Genomic DNA, 16,720 nt, shown 5'->3' on the forward strand with positions numbered 1-16,720 from the left:
CTACAGCTGTTTACAGATGACAAAATGGGAATTACATTACAAGCATTGGTTACCAAATTAATTCTTTGCTATGTTACACAATCCACTCTAATTGTTCTGGAAATGTTAAAACAAAATTTAGTGTGGGAAAGTCTTATTACTCCCAATTTCAAATAATTCCATTACAGTTGAATAATGCAGCAAAATAAAAATTCAGGAAGTTCTCTGAGAGTAAACACAAGAACTCTTTATACAAGAAAATGTATAATTTCTGGCAAAGCAACACGATTACATTTAGTTAATCCAATTGTCTGACAATATAAATTCAAGCCAGGGACAGAACAAAAAATGAAAGTCAAATGCAAAACTCTACATAGCTATACTGAAACCACAGAAATCTGATGGCAAGTTTCTCCTTACTTTGGAACCTTGGCCTTTGTTTCCTGAAATTTCTTCTTCATCTTCTGGATCTTCATTGTCAATGTCATCTTCATCATCAATCGGTCCATCATCATCATCATCATCATCATCATCGTCATCATCATCATCAAGATCTCTTTCATCATCATCCTCCTCCTCTTCTTCTTCTTCTTCCTGCTCATCTTCATCAGATTCAATGTCACTTCCTTCAGGAGTGTGTTCATGATATTTTTTCAGAAGTTCCTCAAAACTCTGCTGCTTGTAAGGTTTTTCTTCACTGAAAGGCTTTTCATCTCTGTGGGAAGCCTTGAAAGCATTCTCAGCTTTATATACATTTTGTTTGAAAATAAATTCCTCCTGGCCATCATCACTATCTTCTTCACTTGGCACAGAAGATTCCGATTCTAAATAGTCAGTAAAAGATTCTTTTCTTAACTTAAAACTGCCATTCTCCAATACAGCACAGTACATTTATATAAGAAAAAATTAATTTCGTTTTCTTCTTAATATGCACCACTACATGGAGAATGAAACCCAAATTTTATGTTAGTTGCTATACATTCAAATTTTTATATTATAGACAGGTTCACAAAATTTACAAATATTATTTAACAACTGTGACTATCAAACCCTTCAGCAGCACATTACCGTGAAATTTATGTTCAATAAATGGGCCGCATGGTAGATGTGGTAACTATTCTCACTTCAACTTTTTTAGTCCTGTCTTCCTCAGTTGCATGTAATATTACAGTATATTGATAATTTTTACTAATGGACCGTCTGACAGCAACTGAATAAAACACAATTTTAGTGCCATACGCGTTTCGCCTTTATTTTCTGCAAGTCATCATCATTGGCAGATTGTGTGGACAATTTCTTACATACTACGCTCCTGTTGCATATTTGGTGTTGTTGTTGTTGTTCTTCTTCTTCTTATGAATGCCAATTTGCAGTTTTTTTCCCACATTCCACAGCACATATAAGTTCATATGTCTGTGGAATGTGGGGAAAAACCGCAAATTGGCATTCATAAGAAGAAGAACACCAAAAATGCAACAGGAGCGTAATATGTAAGAAATTGTCCACGCAATCTGCCACTGATGATGCCTTGCAGAAAAATGGGGTTTTATTCAGTTGCTGTCAGACGGTCCATAAGTAAAAATTATCAATATACCGTGCTATTCTCACTATTTTCTATTCCATTATGTGATTACACTAAAAAGTACATGCTTAACTCAAAAATTACAGCAATTCTCTTCTTAATGATGGATACAGGTATTGTTTGCCCTAAGTTACTATGCCTCCTTTTTGTAAGACTATGAATACGAACTGAAATTTGATATTGACATTTTCCTGAAAGGCCTGAGTAACAGAATTTTACATAAAATTGTAGCTCACAGCATTTTTGATTTTTTCCCTTGATTATATTTTCCACCAGTTCATTCCTTGTGATCTCATTCTGCATTAGACACAAAATTAGGGTTTCACTAAACAAGATGCAATATTTCAATTAAGCAAAAGAAAGAAAGAAATGAGTCAAGTCAAAAAAGAGAAGAGAAAACAATTTTTGACAAGCTGAATTACTTCACTGGAAAGGAAGCCAAAGTGAAAATTTCAATGTACAGTGGTACAGCATAAGCTTCAATCATATATTTCAGAAAATAAACAAACATGTTTCGCTTTCCAACAGATGTTGCCCATACAGAATTTTTATTTAAAATGCCCTACAGAACCAGTAAATAATTTTTAATGTTTTGATAAGTTAGAGTAACAATTTATTTTTTAAAAAATTATTTAACTACAGATTACAATACAGAACATAGGGTTTGTTCCCAGAACAATGCAGGTTCTTTATGTAGCTGGTAAAGGCACATGAAGTAAAAAATGAACTGCAAGGAATTGAAAGATGGGTTCCTTTCTATATAGCAAGAGGGGGAAAAATGGAAGGACAAAACTCCTAGCAATGGGATGATCACTAAAGAATGCCACACAAATAAGCCAGAAAAGGAAGTAAGAGATGACACAACATGCATCAGTAACAAATATTAGCCTATTTTCATATGTGGAAGTTCTGTTGTGTGTACTATGGTCTTTACTCCCTTGTTGTGGGTAAAGGTAAAATTGGAGAAATCTGAGTTGATACAGAGGCTTACCCACAATCCTTCTTACCACAAACCATTGCAACTGGAAAAGGAATAGGTAAGTAAAAGTAGTACACAAAGTACCCCAAGCAACACACCATTAGTATGCCTTGCGGACTACAGATGTAGATGATTTTGCATTAATTATAGATATAGCAATTATGAGCCTCCATCCTCTCCGCATGCTACCCTTATTTAATTACAATGGGTATGTATTCAAAATAGTCATTGGAAGTATCAGCTTCTCCACACTGACAAAAATAGATAGTGGATCATTCCTTAGAAACGATTTTGCAGTGACACTGTGGAGTAATTCAGGATTTAACTGAGAGCAGATGGAACAGAGAAGCTCCACATGCCAGGTAAGTTCTGTGTAGACCCAGTCTTGTGGAAGCCAGATAAAAATTGTGATAGATAAATTCACAGCAGAATGCAGATAAATGGAAAGAGTTAATATTTATTTATTCAACCAATTTAGTCTGAAATGGATTATTTAACAAGTAAGATTCACTCTATGCAGCAACATCATTCACACTGGATGGCAGCAAATGGGATTAAAAACAGAAAATGGAAGAACTCCAGTTACACATGAATGTAAAAGTGAAATTATTGGTATGACGATTAACCTACACAGCATATATACCATACATGAAAATTACAATTTGCCTCTACTGTGTGAACTAGCACAGTTACGACACAAGGGAGGGAGGGGAGGGGGGGGGGGGGGGGGGTAGTGTCATAGGACTACGTGGAAGTTACATAATGAAAGTTGCCAGTATAGAGAATCATCTGAAAGACTTCGCTGCATAGAACAGGAAAGGCCACATTAGTCAAAATGGACAAAGTATTGGAGACAGAACACACAACAGAAATAGTGAACGTTTTCAGGAGCTCTAATGCTGCAAATAATATGTGTAAGATCTATCATTAAACCCTTTCTCATTGCACTCTCAGGCAGAGGTTTTTCACATGGAAAGTGTTAACAACAAATCACTAGAAAAGTGGATCAATGTCTGGAAACTCGAGGCAAAAGCGTCAACTTCAGAATTTCAAATGGAAAATGACACAAAGAATTGTTGAACACAGTTTTTGCCAGAAACATTTACTGGTATTTTGCACCAATTCAATGGTACCATTAAAAATTCCAATACAAGTTAAACTTATTTCCTTTTATGAACAATTAGTGACTCACTCCAGCTTTGCATGGGTCTATACGGCCTGTCTGGCATGGCGGTACTTTTGGCTATGGGCCACTGTATACAGTTACAATTAAAATTCGGAGAATAACGTTAGGTAAGTGAATATCAACTCTAAATTTTAGTATAACTTAAATTATTTAAGTAGCATGCACCAGGAAAGTTGTCAGGATAGCTGACTTAATCAACAATAATCATCACAGTTCAGTGAATTTGTGTGTAACAGGTTTTCTCTAAATTGGGCCATCTTCAAATCCAAAATACGTTTTGATGATGTTATGTTGGTGATAGCTATAATACTCTACATATTTTAGCCCTGAAAATGGTTTAAGCAAGACTGCACTTTGCTTATAAAATTATAAAACAAGATTACTGTTAGGCCTGGTAACAAAAGAATTAGCTGTTATGCAACAAACTGTCTCCATATATGTTTGCGATTTTGACATAAAAAAAAAATAATATTTTTTACCTTTATAAAAATGTTCTGATTCATACATTATTATCGGGGGAAACATTTTCTGGTTTCTAACGAAGTTTAACGAATGTTGAAACTGTTTTCTCTACTGTCCTCTGGACAGTACTACGTCTGTAAATTCAGTCAGTCATTACAGTTTGCACTTTTTGATACTGTAGATTAAGTCTTTTATCCACTTCAATAATTTACTGTGAAGCCAAAAAATTGTATTGACTGTGTGTCGCAGCTACAGAAAATTAATCCTGGTATACAGTGGCAAAAACATGAGAATGTTTTTTGCTATAGTTCATAAAGAAAAAAATAATACTATTAAAAATACAACTATAAAAACTGCAAAAATATTTAGCTAAAATAGAGAGTGGAAGGGGAAAAACGTCTCGCTGCAATATAGAAAGGATACTTTAAGCAGATCCATTACCCAAAAAAATGTCTGTTTCAATAATATTAGGAAAATGATAGATCGCTACTGACCATAAAGATGATCTGTTGAATTGCGGACAGGCTCAACAAAAAGACTGTTACATATTATAGCTTTCAGCCACAGCCTTGTTCATCAAAGAAAACACACACACACACACCACACAAGCAATCGCACCTCAAGCGCACACAACCGCCAACACTGGCAGCTACAACTGGAGCTGCTGGTTGTAGCGGTCATGTGCAATTGAGAAGTGCTGGTCAATGTGGGTGTTTTATTTGATGAGGAAGGCCATGGCTGAAAGCTATAATGTGTAAAAGTCTCTTTGTTAAGCCTGTCTGCAACTCAAGGGTAATATTTACAGTGAGCAGCAATCTATCCTTGTCATAATATTGCTGATACTCCAGCCTGGAATTTCCAGGTTTAAAACTTCTATGTCATTCCGTAAGTGTTTATCAGCTCCTCAATGCAAGGAAGATTCTTTCATATTATAAAATTAACTGAATGCACCAAAATACTTTGCAGATCCAAACTGTTCAGTTTTGATAGTATTCATCAATACTAATTCTGCACAACCTTTCAACTTGAAATTCGAGTGTGTCTTACCTCAATACCTTTATTTTCCACCCCTTCCTTGTGAGGGATAGAGATGTGTGATACAACTGGAAGACGAAGTATACTGACAGTGCACAAATTGCAATGATATTACAAAAGTAAGGACAAGGAGTTAACTATCCCCACCTCCCATACCAGAGTGAGGACATGTAAGGCTCATGCAGTCAAACAAGCAATCTGCAGTGCACCTGTCATCATGGAGGAGAATGTTTTGGAAGAATAAGTTGTTTTACAACAAACTGTTCTCCACACATCTGTAAATTGGGTTACATAGAAGACAACCCACATATATGACTATCCACCAAATGAAATGACCAGTTATGATAGCAGAGGACACAGGAACATCTTAAGCAGACCCTGAACTAACTGAAATGAAACATGCCTAAATACACTGACTTATAAGGCAACATCTGATCAACAGAAGGACACATTGTAAGATACAATATGGTATTGCCCTGCCTGGGTTGTTATGCATGATGCAAAGTTGTTTTGGATACACACAAGTCTGAAGGCATTTTGGCGACTATAGCAGTTATGAAGTATATGAAATGTATTCGTAATAGCAAATATGGGCAACCATTAGTTTATAATAGACAGACCACAATGAAAATCTGTGCCAGACTCTGACCCGAATCTGGCTTTCCCATTTATCATGAAATTTCACCTTATCATTCGGCTACCTGAGCACACTCAACAGCCAGACTCAAACTTCCGGAAGCTGTCAGCCATGTTTCTACTCAACCTGCACTCTTACGCTCATTACATATATTCCCACACAGGGGCAAATTTCAATTAAAACATGTCCCCTTTACGGGAATATGCATAACGACATATTGAAGTTTGGGTCTGGAACATTGCCAAACATATTCTAGCAGTTTGAAATAAGATATTTGCAACTTTTTATCAATTTTTTTACCACGCACAGGAAAAACATTTTCCTCATCTGTATCAAGAAAATGAGTTTTATTCCTCCACAAGTCACTTGTAACATGCTACCTACTAGAGATTTCCTTGACGTAATGCATCCTCTTTAAATTGTTCTCTTTTAACTTCTTCAAGTCATCAAACAAACTACAGACAGCTTCAGAAGCAGAAAGAAGGGTTGGTTACATTAATCGCTACATGGGTTCAATAAAACGTAGTGGCAATGCTGCCGTAAGATGAAGGGTGTGCATCACATGGCATGCCAGCTGTCTATATCTGATAGCAGGTCAGTTGAAGAAATGCAGTGAGCAGTGACGGCTGTGTTTGAGTCAGTTGCTGCGAGTACTGACTGAAGGTGTGGAATGCCCATCCAAGTGCCCTAACAGTATGTTTAGGAATGTGAAGTATGTGCAACGATTAATACTGAAGTGGTACGCGCTCTGAGCATGCAACAATGTTTCTTTCTGACACTGCATCCCATTGACATTCAGGACAATGCACGATGCCATACAACAAACTGTGCAGGATCTCCAATGTAAGCAGGGGTGGGAACTACTAGAACATTCACCGTCTTCACCTGATATGAGTCCGTGAGATTACGACCTGTTTGCCAAAATGAAGTAGCCCTTCCATGGCACATGCTACAATACAAGAGAAGACATCATCTGTGCAACAATGCAGGCCTTACAAGACAACAGAGATGGATACGCTGATGGTGTATGACACCTTCCTTCTATATGGGGAAAGGTGATTGAGATCCAGGCCAATTATATTGGTGGATTTAATACAAAGGACTTCTGTCAGTAACATCTGGTATAAATTATAACTGTGCTGCCACTACTTTTTATCCAATACGTGTACGCATAAACACGCTGAGCATACATTGGCATTTTGCTTCCTGGAGAGATCTATTACAAGAATCTTTTGGTTGGTTCCAACTGTTATGCCCTTAATGTCATTCTGTAATGTTTTTGTTACATCGTCCCTCCTCATTGTGTACAATGCACTTACTACGACTGAATTATCAGAGATAATTCTGCCCACGTTTGCACAAAAGTTCTAGCTAAAAGTAAGAAGTTTTTACTAACAAGGCTTAAAAAATATAAACCACAAAATAGCACCATTAACAGCAAATTCACCTTCCAATTCTCTTTGGGGCGAATCGTGTACTAAATCGTCTGGTAACAACGTTTGTCTGCGAGTTATATATTCACTAGATAAGTAACTGCTTTCCTCAGAATCCTTTTCAGTTTCTGTTTCCACAAGAATCTGTGGAATCTGTTTTGATATCTGTTGCTGTTCCATTTGTGGTACAGTTTGTGAAGCATCTGAAGTATTGGGTGCTGCAAGATTCTCATCTGTAAAACCACACATTATCTGAACCAGAAAGATACAGCATTAAGACAGACAAATCATTTTGTGCCATACATTACTAGTACACTAGCTAAAACTTATTCATACATACAAACATCTCACAAATAAAAAATTACATAATATTTGCATGAATAAAACTCCAATTCAACAAAAAAGGAAACCATATGCTGTTATGATAAAAATAAGTTCAAAATTGTACACAGTTTAATGATCAGACCAGCAGTATTGGAAACAAAATCTGAGGGGCTCAAAGAATGACACTTACCAAATACTCTATGTTCCTGAAGATACCTTTACCTAGCTAACAGTCTTCCAATTACACACTGGTGATTAGGCTTAAATTTCATATTTCTGCTGGGTCTGCAGTCATTACTGAATATTCCTTTGATTTGCAAAGTAATTTGCGTACTTGTTTATGAATTTCTTATTTCAGTTAAATCTGAATGCACAATTTATAAATTAATTACATTCAAGAACTCACTGTCAACACCAAAATATCATCATCTTGCTCTCAAGGTGTTTTTTTTTCTCTCTTGCATACAAATTACAAATAAGCAGAGATTATGGCCATAAAAATTAGCAAATTAAATGCATTAAAAACAGGCAGACATGCTGAGTGCAATCTCAATTTCTTTTCTCACAAGAACATAATTGTATTGTTAGAAAAAATAAATTTGTACGTCAGTATGCACAATAAGATTATCACACAAAACATCATTTACACAAAAATGTAAGATACATTTTCTGACAGTATTCTTTAAACATTATGTTTGTGTGAATGCATACAAAACAGTTTATATTACAGCTAACATGATAGCTGAAAAACATAAGAATGTAACACTGGTTCCTCACAAACAAACAGGCATTTCTTTTAGGCTTCAACTCATACAAAATGAAGCACCAATGCTAGTACAACAAGTATTTGCATACTTTTCACAGAAATATTCTTGGCGTTCAATTTCTTTTTGTTAGAACAATACTAAGATCTCTACTAACACAAGCTTAGTCTATGCTATTTCAAAAAAGTGCTGGGAAATGCAGTGCAATGTTAGTACATTTAATTGTCATGCTGACAGTGTAAAATACCGACCAGAGTTCCATTTTTTAACAAGTACCACGTGTGCTACAATCACTAGCGCCACTCCCACGCCAAACTTAAGTGCCACTGTGAACATATATATATATAAGGTTTTGTGAGATCTGTGATTCAATTGTGCAAAAGAGGTTCAATATCATTATCACAATTTTAAGAGGTTTAAGAATCTAAGCTGAAACATACTTAGATAGGGAAATGCTACAATGGCTCTGACAAATTCATTAGATTTTGTTTACATTTATTTTTTATTCATTAAACACTGTCAGCTAGCGGTGTAGTACATTGCATTTCCCCACTTTAACAAAACTTTTCATTAATAACAGTCAAAAGCAATTATTAAAATCTAGCTGTTTTCACACAATGCCCAATTTAAAATAGAAGTACAAGACTCATTATATTACAACAGATTTTCTTCTCCTAAAAACACATGTAACAAAAACAGATGAACAATAATATTTAGGCAAAGGTGAAATTACCCATTAGCTGTGAATAAAATTATTAATAAGTGTGGACACAATATACTCCAATGAAAAGCATTCATTATTGTGGGTGTATGCACTAAAATTCAATATATGTAAAAATATAAAACGGTAAAACTAATATGTACAACGTAAAGTATGCCACATTCGGTCAACAACACTCACCAAGCAGTGTTCGTGTCCAGAGGAGGTATAGTGTTTCCCAAGTTATTACACTCTTTCGCTTGGTACACTACCGAAACATTTTGTGCATTTCTCAACCAATATACTTCTTTTAAATGAAGCAGCTCCATGAAGTCTTTATAAAGTGATCATTTAATGTCTGACTTGCTTAGTTTTACCTCATTCAGAATTCTTGTTTGCGAGTTATGAAGTAGAAGCAGTAGCTATGAAAATATTGGTTAGCATGGAAAACGGGACATCATGTTCCATACTTTCCACAATACTCTGCTATTTTATTTTCTGCACATATCAAAAAGTGGTCACATATATGGGGTCAGGCAGCTGTAACAAGAACCCCTAACTATATCCAGAATGAATACACATATAGAAGTATGGTATTCAATGCATTATAGCAGACAATTAGGTGAATTTTCTGATGCATGCATATAATTTTTAATGTTTATGGTTCCTGAATTATGACACCAACTTGGCACTGGGAAAATCCTTCAAACAACAAATCCTTAGCACATGGAACATAATCAATAGTGACATCTACTATGCTGTACCAAACTGAAGCAAACATTTCACTCAGGTACGATCTGTGTTTTTATTACAATATTAAGGAAAGTATAGTTGCTACTCATACAGTGGAGATGCTGAGTCACAGATAGGCATAACAAAAAACTGTCAGAAAATGAGCTTCCAGCCAACAAGGCCTTCATCAGAAATAAATGCACACGCACCTTCACACGCACACGCAAAACCAAAATATTTGGACGTTATTTTGTCTGTGTTGCTAAGATTCGTGAGAATGCAGACCATTGTATGCTTTGCCTACAACTGATCCAACAAACGAATGAACTGTTAAGAAGGTCGGCAATATCTGTGCAGAATGATATTATGCCAAAACTGTTTAGGGAACAAAGATGCGATGCCGTTCAACGAAGTCAGGAGGATCAACACAGAGTGTGGCTTCCATTCTGCAGCGCACCAACTCGTAGAGTCCTAAACAGGCAAGAAATCACACCACTCTACTAGCAGCCAGGACTATTAAAGAAATGACACAAACTGTTAAAGATAACCTAGAGTACCAGGGATTTACAATATTCTTGTGAGTGTGGCCTCAGTTATGTGGGCCTGTCCACCTGAACTGTGCATGATCATTGTGTTTACCATCAGTGTCATCTTAAATACATGAATCTTGAAAAAAAAACCAGCAGTGGCCTACCACAGCCTGTTAAATGAACACCAGGATTTATATGAACAAATGAGAATTCTTGCTCACACACTGAACTACTGGCACTCTGTAATCATGGAAGCAGCTGAAATTTATGTGAAAACAACTTTAATAGACACACCAGTTGCACACTTTACAATGCTTGGGAGTGTGCACTTGATACAGAAAGAGCACATAGAAGACTTCTCATAGTTTACTGCCCAATGTACTGCAAGCAACATTGGACAGGCAAAAAGAGAGAGAGAGAGAGAGAGAGCGAGAGAGAGAGAGAGAGAGAGAGAGAGCATAACCTATGGGTATAGGGGGCACCTCCTGAAGAGGCACCATTTCTTTGATGTCAACATGAGATAAACCAGCCACTAAGACGCTGTCCTCTGCATACAAAAGTAGGAGCTTCACCATTTTCACAAGTCAGACTTAGCCCTTGAAGACGATGATAGAGGCTATCAGCGAAAGCTAAGTACTTTACCTGAATTTGATGCAGTAAGTCAACAAAGACCTTTTTCCCCAAGGACTCGTCACAGAAGACTGGAGATTTTTTTTTTATATGCAGGCCACGAAGAATTGGTACAATCAGGATACCTTTCAGCATACAATTACATGTAGTAAATGAAAACCATATCCATCTTTTTATTGTTTTATACACAGCGAAACTCTGAACTTCAAGAAAAAATCATCCGGCTCCTACAACAGCAGATTGATGACCTACAGATCCCCACATAAACACATTAACTGTACCTTAGTTACGTGTTTGCTACAGTAAGGTACATTTGTGGTACCTCTTTTCCTAATAGTGGCCCATTAGTTCGTTGTGCTGTTGTCTTGTAACTACAAGATTACATTCCAAAAGCATTACGTCATTAAAATTCCCTTTTGGAAGACCTTGTCAATGTCAGAAGAAAGAACATAGCTACATTCAAATAACAACAACAAACTTGTGTTAAGTCAGAACATTTGCTGCATTGATCATTACAGCTTAGCGAAAACCACACCTTCATTTATTTACTCAGTCTAGATATATTTGGGGTTGTCTGTCTTAGAATACACCCTTAGCTTGTGTTCAACGTCTAAGTTTTTGTGTGTGTATTCATTCGGTAAATCCCCTCTGTTTCAAGTTTACCTATTTTCATTTCCAATTCACCATATTTATACATACAGCTTCTCCTCATCTCAATATTTTGGGCCATGTTCTGTGTCCTTTGTTATATCATTTTAGTTGCTCACACATTCAGACGAACACACAGTGAAATTACAATCTTTTTTTAAGTTATAAAACAAACATACTATAAAATTATGGACAGAAAGAATATCTGGCTGATATTTACCTTCAGGAGGCAAAATTACAATAATGCAGATACATTTAAACATAAAAACTCTGATCCCAGCTTTTATGACGATGAGAGTAAGGGCGTAAACACAACCTGTGGGTCCTATCTAATCCTTGGGTTTGAGTGACCTACAGCTTCTTTCTAAACTTTCTCATCCTATCCCTCTTTCCTCCCTCAGGAAGGAATCAACAGTTATAAAAGCTATGTTAGTGTTTTCACTTTAAATGTGTATAAGCAGGTATTGGAAAACCACTTTCTGAAAAGAATTACTGTCCATCCACTCTGTCTCTCTGTAATTTTATACAAGGGTAAATCAAATAGAAATGGGATTTTTGTTCCTGAGTATCACCAGATGGTAGCACCGGACCCCCACTTCTAGTATTGTTGGGTGGGGCAGTTAGGAGAGGGGAGAGCTGGCTGCTACACACTTCCAAAAGATTCATCAGTAATGCTAATAATGCCCAAGCAACCGGTACAACCCTCCACTGCGCAACACACAATTATAACATTTCTTGCTCGTGATGGAATTCAAGCGACTGAAATTTTCCACAGGCTGACTGCACAGTTCAGTTATCAAATATTGTCAAGGATGCATATGTATGCCTGTCATAAAGAGTTCAAGGGAGGATGAAGATGTGTGGACAATTAGCAACATGGTCGCCGTCCTCAGATCAGCATTACAGACAAAAACATTTGTGCAGTTCTAGACGTTCTTGAAGGTGATCAGTGGACAAGAATATCAGAAATAGCAGAACAGGTCAGAATAATTTATGAAAGCTGTCACGTGATATCACAAATTCCCTACAGTTCTGCAAGTTGTGTTCCAGTAGGGTCTCTCGCCTTTTGACTGAAAATCAATAGCCGAGACATTTTGAGATCTGTCGGAGGCTTACAGAGATGTTTACGAAAGGAGGTCATGCATTCCTGAGCCAGAGCGTCATCTGCAACAAACCACGTGCGCCCACCATTACACTCCTGAATTTAAACAAGCCAGTAAGGAGTGGAGGAGGAAAGGTGAAAGAGCCCAAGTAAAAGCCAAAACTTGACTCTCAGCTAGTAAAGTACTTTCAACCATATTTTTTTCCCCAACAAGACATTTTGCTCTTTGATTATTTGTATGAGGAATGCACAATCAATGCTGCACATTACTTTGAGCTGTCAAAGAAGGTGAGGGACGCATATCAATCATCACAAAAAGAGAAGACCACCCAATTCAACAGGTCATCCTTCTCCACAACAATGGCAGACATCATACTGCAACCCTAACAGTCTCCACACTACAGGAAATTCACTGGTCTCATCCTTGCAACAAGGACAAATTGCCCGGCAATTTCCATTCCTTTGGACCACTTAAAGTAACTCTAAAGGCCACTAATTTGAAAATGATGAGGGTGTGGAGGAGTTTGTGTGCAATTGGCTCCTGATGTGACCAATTACAGTCTACAATGGCACGATAAAAAACCTTCTTTCATACTGGGAAAAATGTATTTGTAAAACAGGACATTTCGAGGAAAAATACATATTAACGGCCTTTTCATTTTCAATAAATGCTGTTTTTAATCAAATTCCATTTATACATGGGTGTTTCATAAGAGCGTGTAAAAATTTAATAGGACATAGAGGATGCTCCACTGCACGATTTGAAGTAGGAAACCAGTGTCGCAGAAGCCAGCTTGAGATAACAGGAATAAAATCTCATTAATGTGTGCTTATTTATTTACATTAGCTAACTGCAAATATCATCACTGACACAACGAATGTACCATTTGTACTGTATCTTACAAAATGTGCTGAAACTTATGGCCATCAGCCTCAATGCAAGCATGACATCGGCAAACAACATTCTGACACAGCCTCACAAATATCCCTGGTTTGTTTTGAATCACATCAAAGGCAGCTACAATTCTGGCAAGTAATTCCATCTCCATATCCACTGGAGCCTCATGCACAAGTAATTTTAGATATCCTCATTGGAAATAATCAAGGAGATTCAGATTAGGTGACTTTGCAGGTCATGGAATAGGACCTCCCCTTCCAATCCAGCAACCAGGAAATACTGTACCAGTACTGCTCCATCGTATTGCACTGTACATCTCTGAAAAGCACTGGGTAATGAATGGGCAAGTCTTTGATTCATAGCACATTCTGTCATGGAACAATGGTATTTACATACAACACAACAGAGTCAACTTATGAACAAGTAAAGTAAACAAAACTTGGGTCAAGACTTCCTAGTAATCAGGCTTCTCATTCTCCTTTCCTTGCAGGAAATACGGAATGTACACGTCAATAAACAGCATAGTACATTTTAACTTTTACACATGTTAATTGTAAATCAGCTGGAAAACAGTAATGCTAGACAAAGTAGACAAGTTTACTTCCACATCTCCTTAAGCTGACTTCTCTGAGCCCAGGTTCCTTATCTCAAATTGTTCAGTGGATCATTCTCTGTGTCCTGTTACATTTTTGCAGGCTCTTACAGAAACACCCTGTATTTGATTCACCCTCAGTTTTCTCACATGAATTTTCCTTATAATAAAAATACAATTCCATATAAGGAAAAAACCTGAGCTCTCAAAAGATAATCATCTTCTGGATTATGTAAATAAGTAACGGAAAATGGAGCAAAATTACTATACATAATACATTCTAAATGCAATACAATGCACAAATCAAGAAAGCTATGCACTGATAACCCAAAAAATTATGACCACTGCCAACAGCCTTGCCACAGTTGCAACACCAGTTCCCATCATGCTGTTGGGTTTGGCTAGCACTTGAATGGGTCACCATTGCGATCTGTCTATTGCTGTTGCAAGCGGAATCCACTCAACCCTTGTCACGCCAATAAATGAACTAACTGGTGGAGAAATAGTGAGATCTGTTACAAAAACTGACAATGGCCAGGAGAGCTGTGTGCTGACCACATGCCACTGCGTAACTGCATCCGATGATGTTGGAGGGCTGAGGACGACACGGCGGCCAGTTACTACCATTGGGCCTTCAAGGCCTGTTCAGACCGTATTTGTTTTTTATTATGACCACTGCCCACCACGAAGTTGGATGCTGCCTGGTGGCGTTACGGGCACGCAACGCGGTAACAAATGTATGTATGCAAATCAGACATGGATGGGGGATCACCCAAGTGAAAGTACGGGCTGCAAATGGGGAAATCCACTGAGATAAGTGACTGACAATGGGCAGATTATTATTACTATTATTATTATTATTACTTCCTTCACTTTCTCAGACGTTAAGTCCGGTTAAAAATGGAGTGACGCGGACCTTGATCAAGCGTCACTTCCTTTTAACTGTACGGTATATGTTATATTGCATTTAGGAACTTTCGGGTAAATTAACATGTATCAATAATTACGGATTTCTGTAGTTGTATATATATGTTTGGCTGTAGCTGTATTGCATTGATGTACTGGTGGATATTGTGTGGTATGACTCCTGTAGTTGATAGTATAATTGGTATGATGTCAACTTTATCCTGATGCCACATGTCTTTGACTTCCTCAGCCAGTTGGATGTATTTTTCAATTTTTTCTCCTGTTTTCTTTTGTATATTTGTTGTATTGGGTATGGATATTTCGATTAGTTGTGTTAATTTCTTCATTTTATTGGCGAGTATGATGTCAGGTTTGTTATGTGGCGTTGTTTTATCTGTTATAATGGTTCTGTTCCAGTATAATTTGTATTCATCATTCTCCAGTACATTTTGTGGTGTATACTTGTATGTAGGAACGTGTTGTTTTAAAAGTTTATGTTGTAAGGCAAGCTGTTGATGTATTATTTTTGCGACATTGTCATGTCTTCTGGGGTATTCTGTATTTGCTAGTATTGTACATCCGCTTGTGATGTGATCTACTGTTTCTATTTGTTGTTTACAAAGTCTGCATTTATCCGTTGTGGTATTGGAATCTTTAATAATATGCTTGCTGTAATACCTGGTGTTTATTGTTTGATCCTGTATTGCAATCATGAATCCATCTGTCTCACTGTATATATTGCCTTTTCTTAGCCATGTGTTGGATGCGTCTTGATCGATGTGTGGCTGTGTTAGATGATACGGGTGCTTGCCATGAAGTGTTTTCTTTTTCCTATTTACTTTCTTCGTATCTGTTGATGTTATGTGATCTAAAGGGTTGTAGAAGTGGTTATGAAAGTGCAGTGGTGTAGCCGATGTATTTATATGAGTGATTGCCTTGTGTATTTTGCTAGTTTCTGCTTGTTTTAGAAAGAATTTTCTTAAATTGTCTACCCGTCCATAATGTAGGTTTTTTATGTCGATAAATCCCCTTCCTCCTTCCTTTCTGCTTAATGTGAATCTTTCTGTTGCTGAATGAATGTGATGTATTCTATATTTGTGGCATTGTGATCGTGTAAGTGTATCGAGTGCTTCTAGGTCTGTGTTACTCCATTTCACTACTCCAAATGAGTAGGTTAATATTGGTATGGCATAAGTATTTATAGCTTTTGTCTTGTTTCTTGCTGTCAATTCTGTTTTCAGTATTTTTGTTAGTCTTTGTCTATATTTTTCTTTTAGTTCTTCTTTAATATTTGTATTATCTATTCCTATTTTTTGTCTGTATCCCGAGATATTTATAGGCATCCGTTTTTTCCATCACTTCTATGCAGTCGCTGTGGTTATCCAATATGTAATCTTCTTGTTTAGTGTGTTTTCCCTTGACTATGCTATTTTTCTTACATTTGTCTGTTCCAAAAGCCATATTTATATCATTGCTAAATACTTCTGTTATCTTTAGTAATTGGTTGAGTTGTTGATTTGTTGCTGCCAGTAGTTTTAGATCATCCATGTATAGCAAATGTGTGATTTTGTGTGGGTATGTTCCAGTAATATTGTAACCAT

General features: G+C 36.9%; 1 protein-coding gene across 9 annotated transcripts in view; it reads right to left on the reverse strand.

The window, feature by feature from the left end:
* LOC124605898 (uncharacterized protein DDB_G0283697-like) overlaps positions 1-16,720 on the reverse strand; it is a 222,010-nt gene that overhangs the window by 76,866 nt on the left and 128,424 nt on the right. For 5 of the 9 annotated variants that reach the window (XM_047137856.1, XM_047137895.1, XM_047137881.1 and 2 more), the window contains 3 exons: positions 8,633-8,707; positions 7,308-7,526; positions 400-803 (listed from right to left, as the gene is read on the reverse strand). The exons of 1 other annotated variant lie outside the window; for it this stretch is intronic. In XM_047137856.1, the coding sequence (XP_046993812.1) occupies positions 400-803; positions 7,308-7,526; positions 8,633-8,707 (698 nt within the window). The remainder of the gene's footprint in view (positions 1-399; positions 804-7,307; positions 7,527-8,632; positions 8,708-16,720) is intronic. 3 more of the 9 variants (XM_047137864.1, XM_047137872.1, XM_047137903.1) reach the window with 3 other exon arrangements.

Source organism: Schistocerca americana, chromosome 1 (genome assembly GCF_021461395.2).
Source record: "Schistocerca americana isolate TAMUIC-IGC-003095 chromosome 1, iqSchAmer2.1, whole genome shotgun sequence".
Classification (NCBI taxonomy): domain Eukaryota; kingdom Metazoa; phylum Arthropoda; class Insecta; order Orthoptera; family Acrididae; genus Schistocerca; species Schistocerca americana.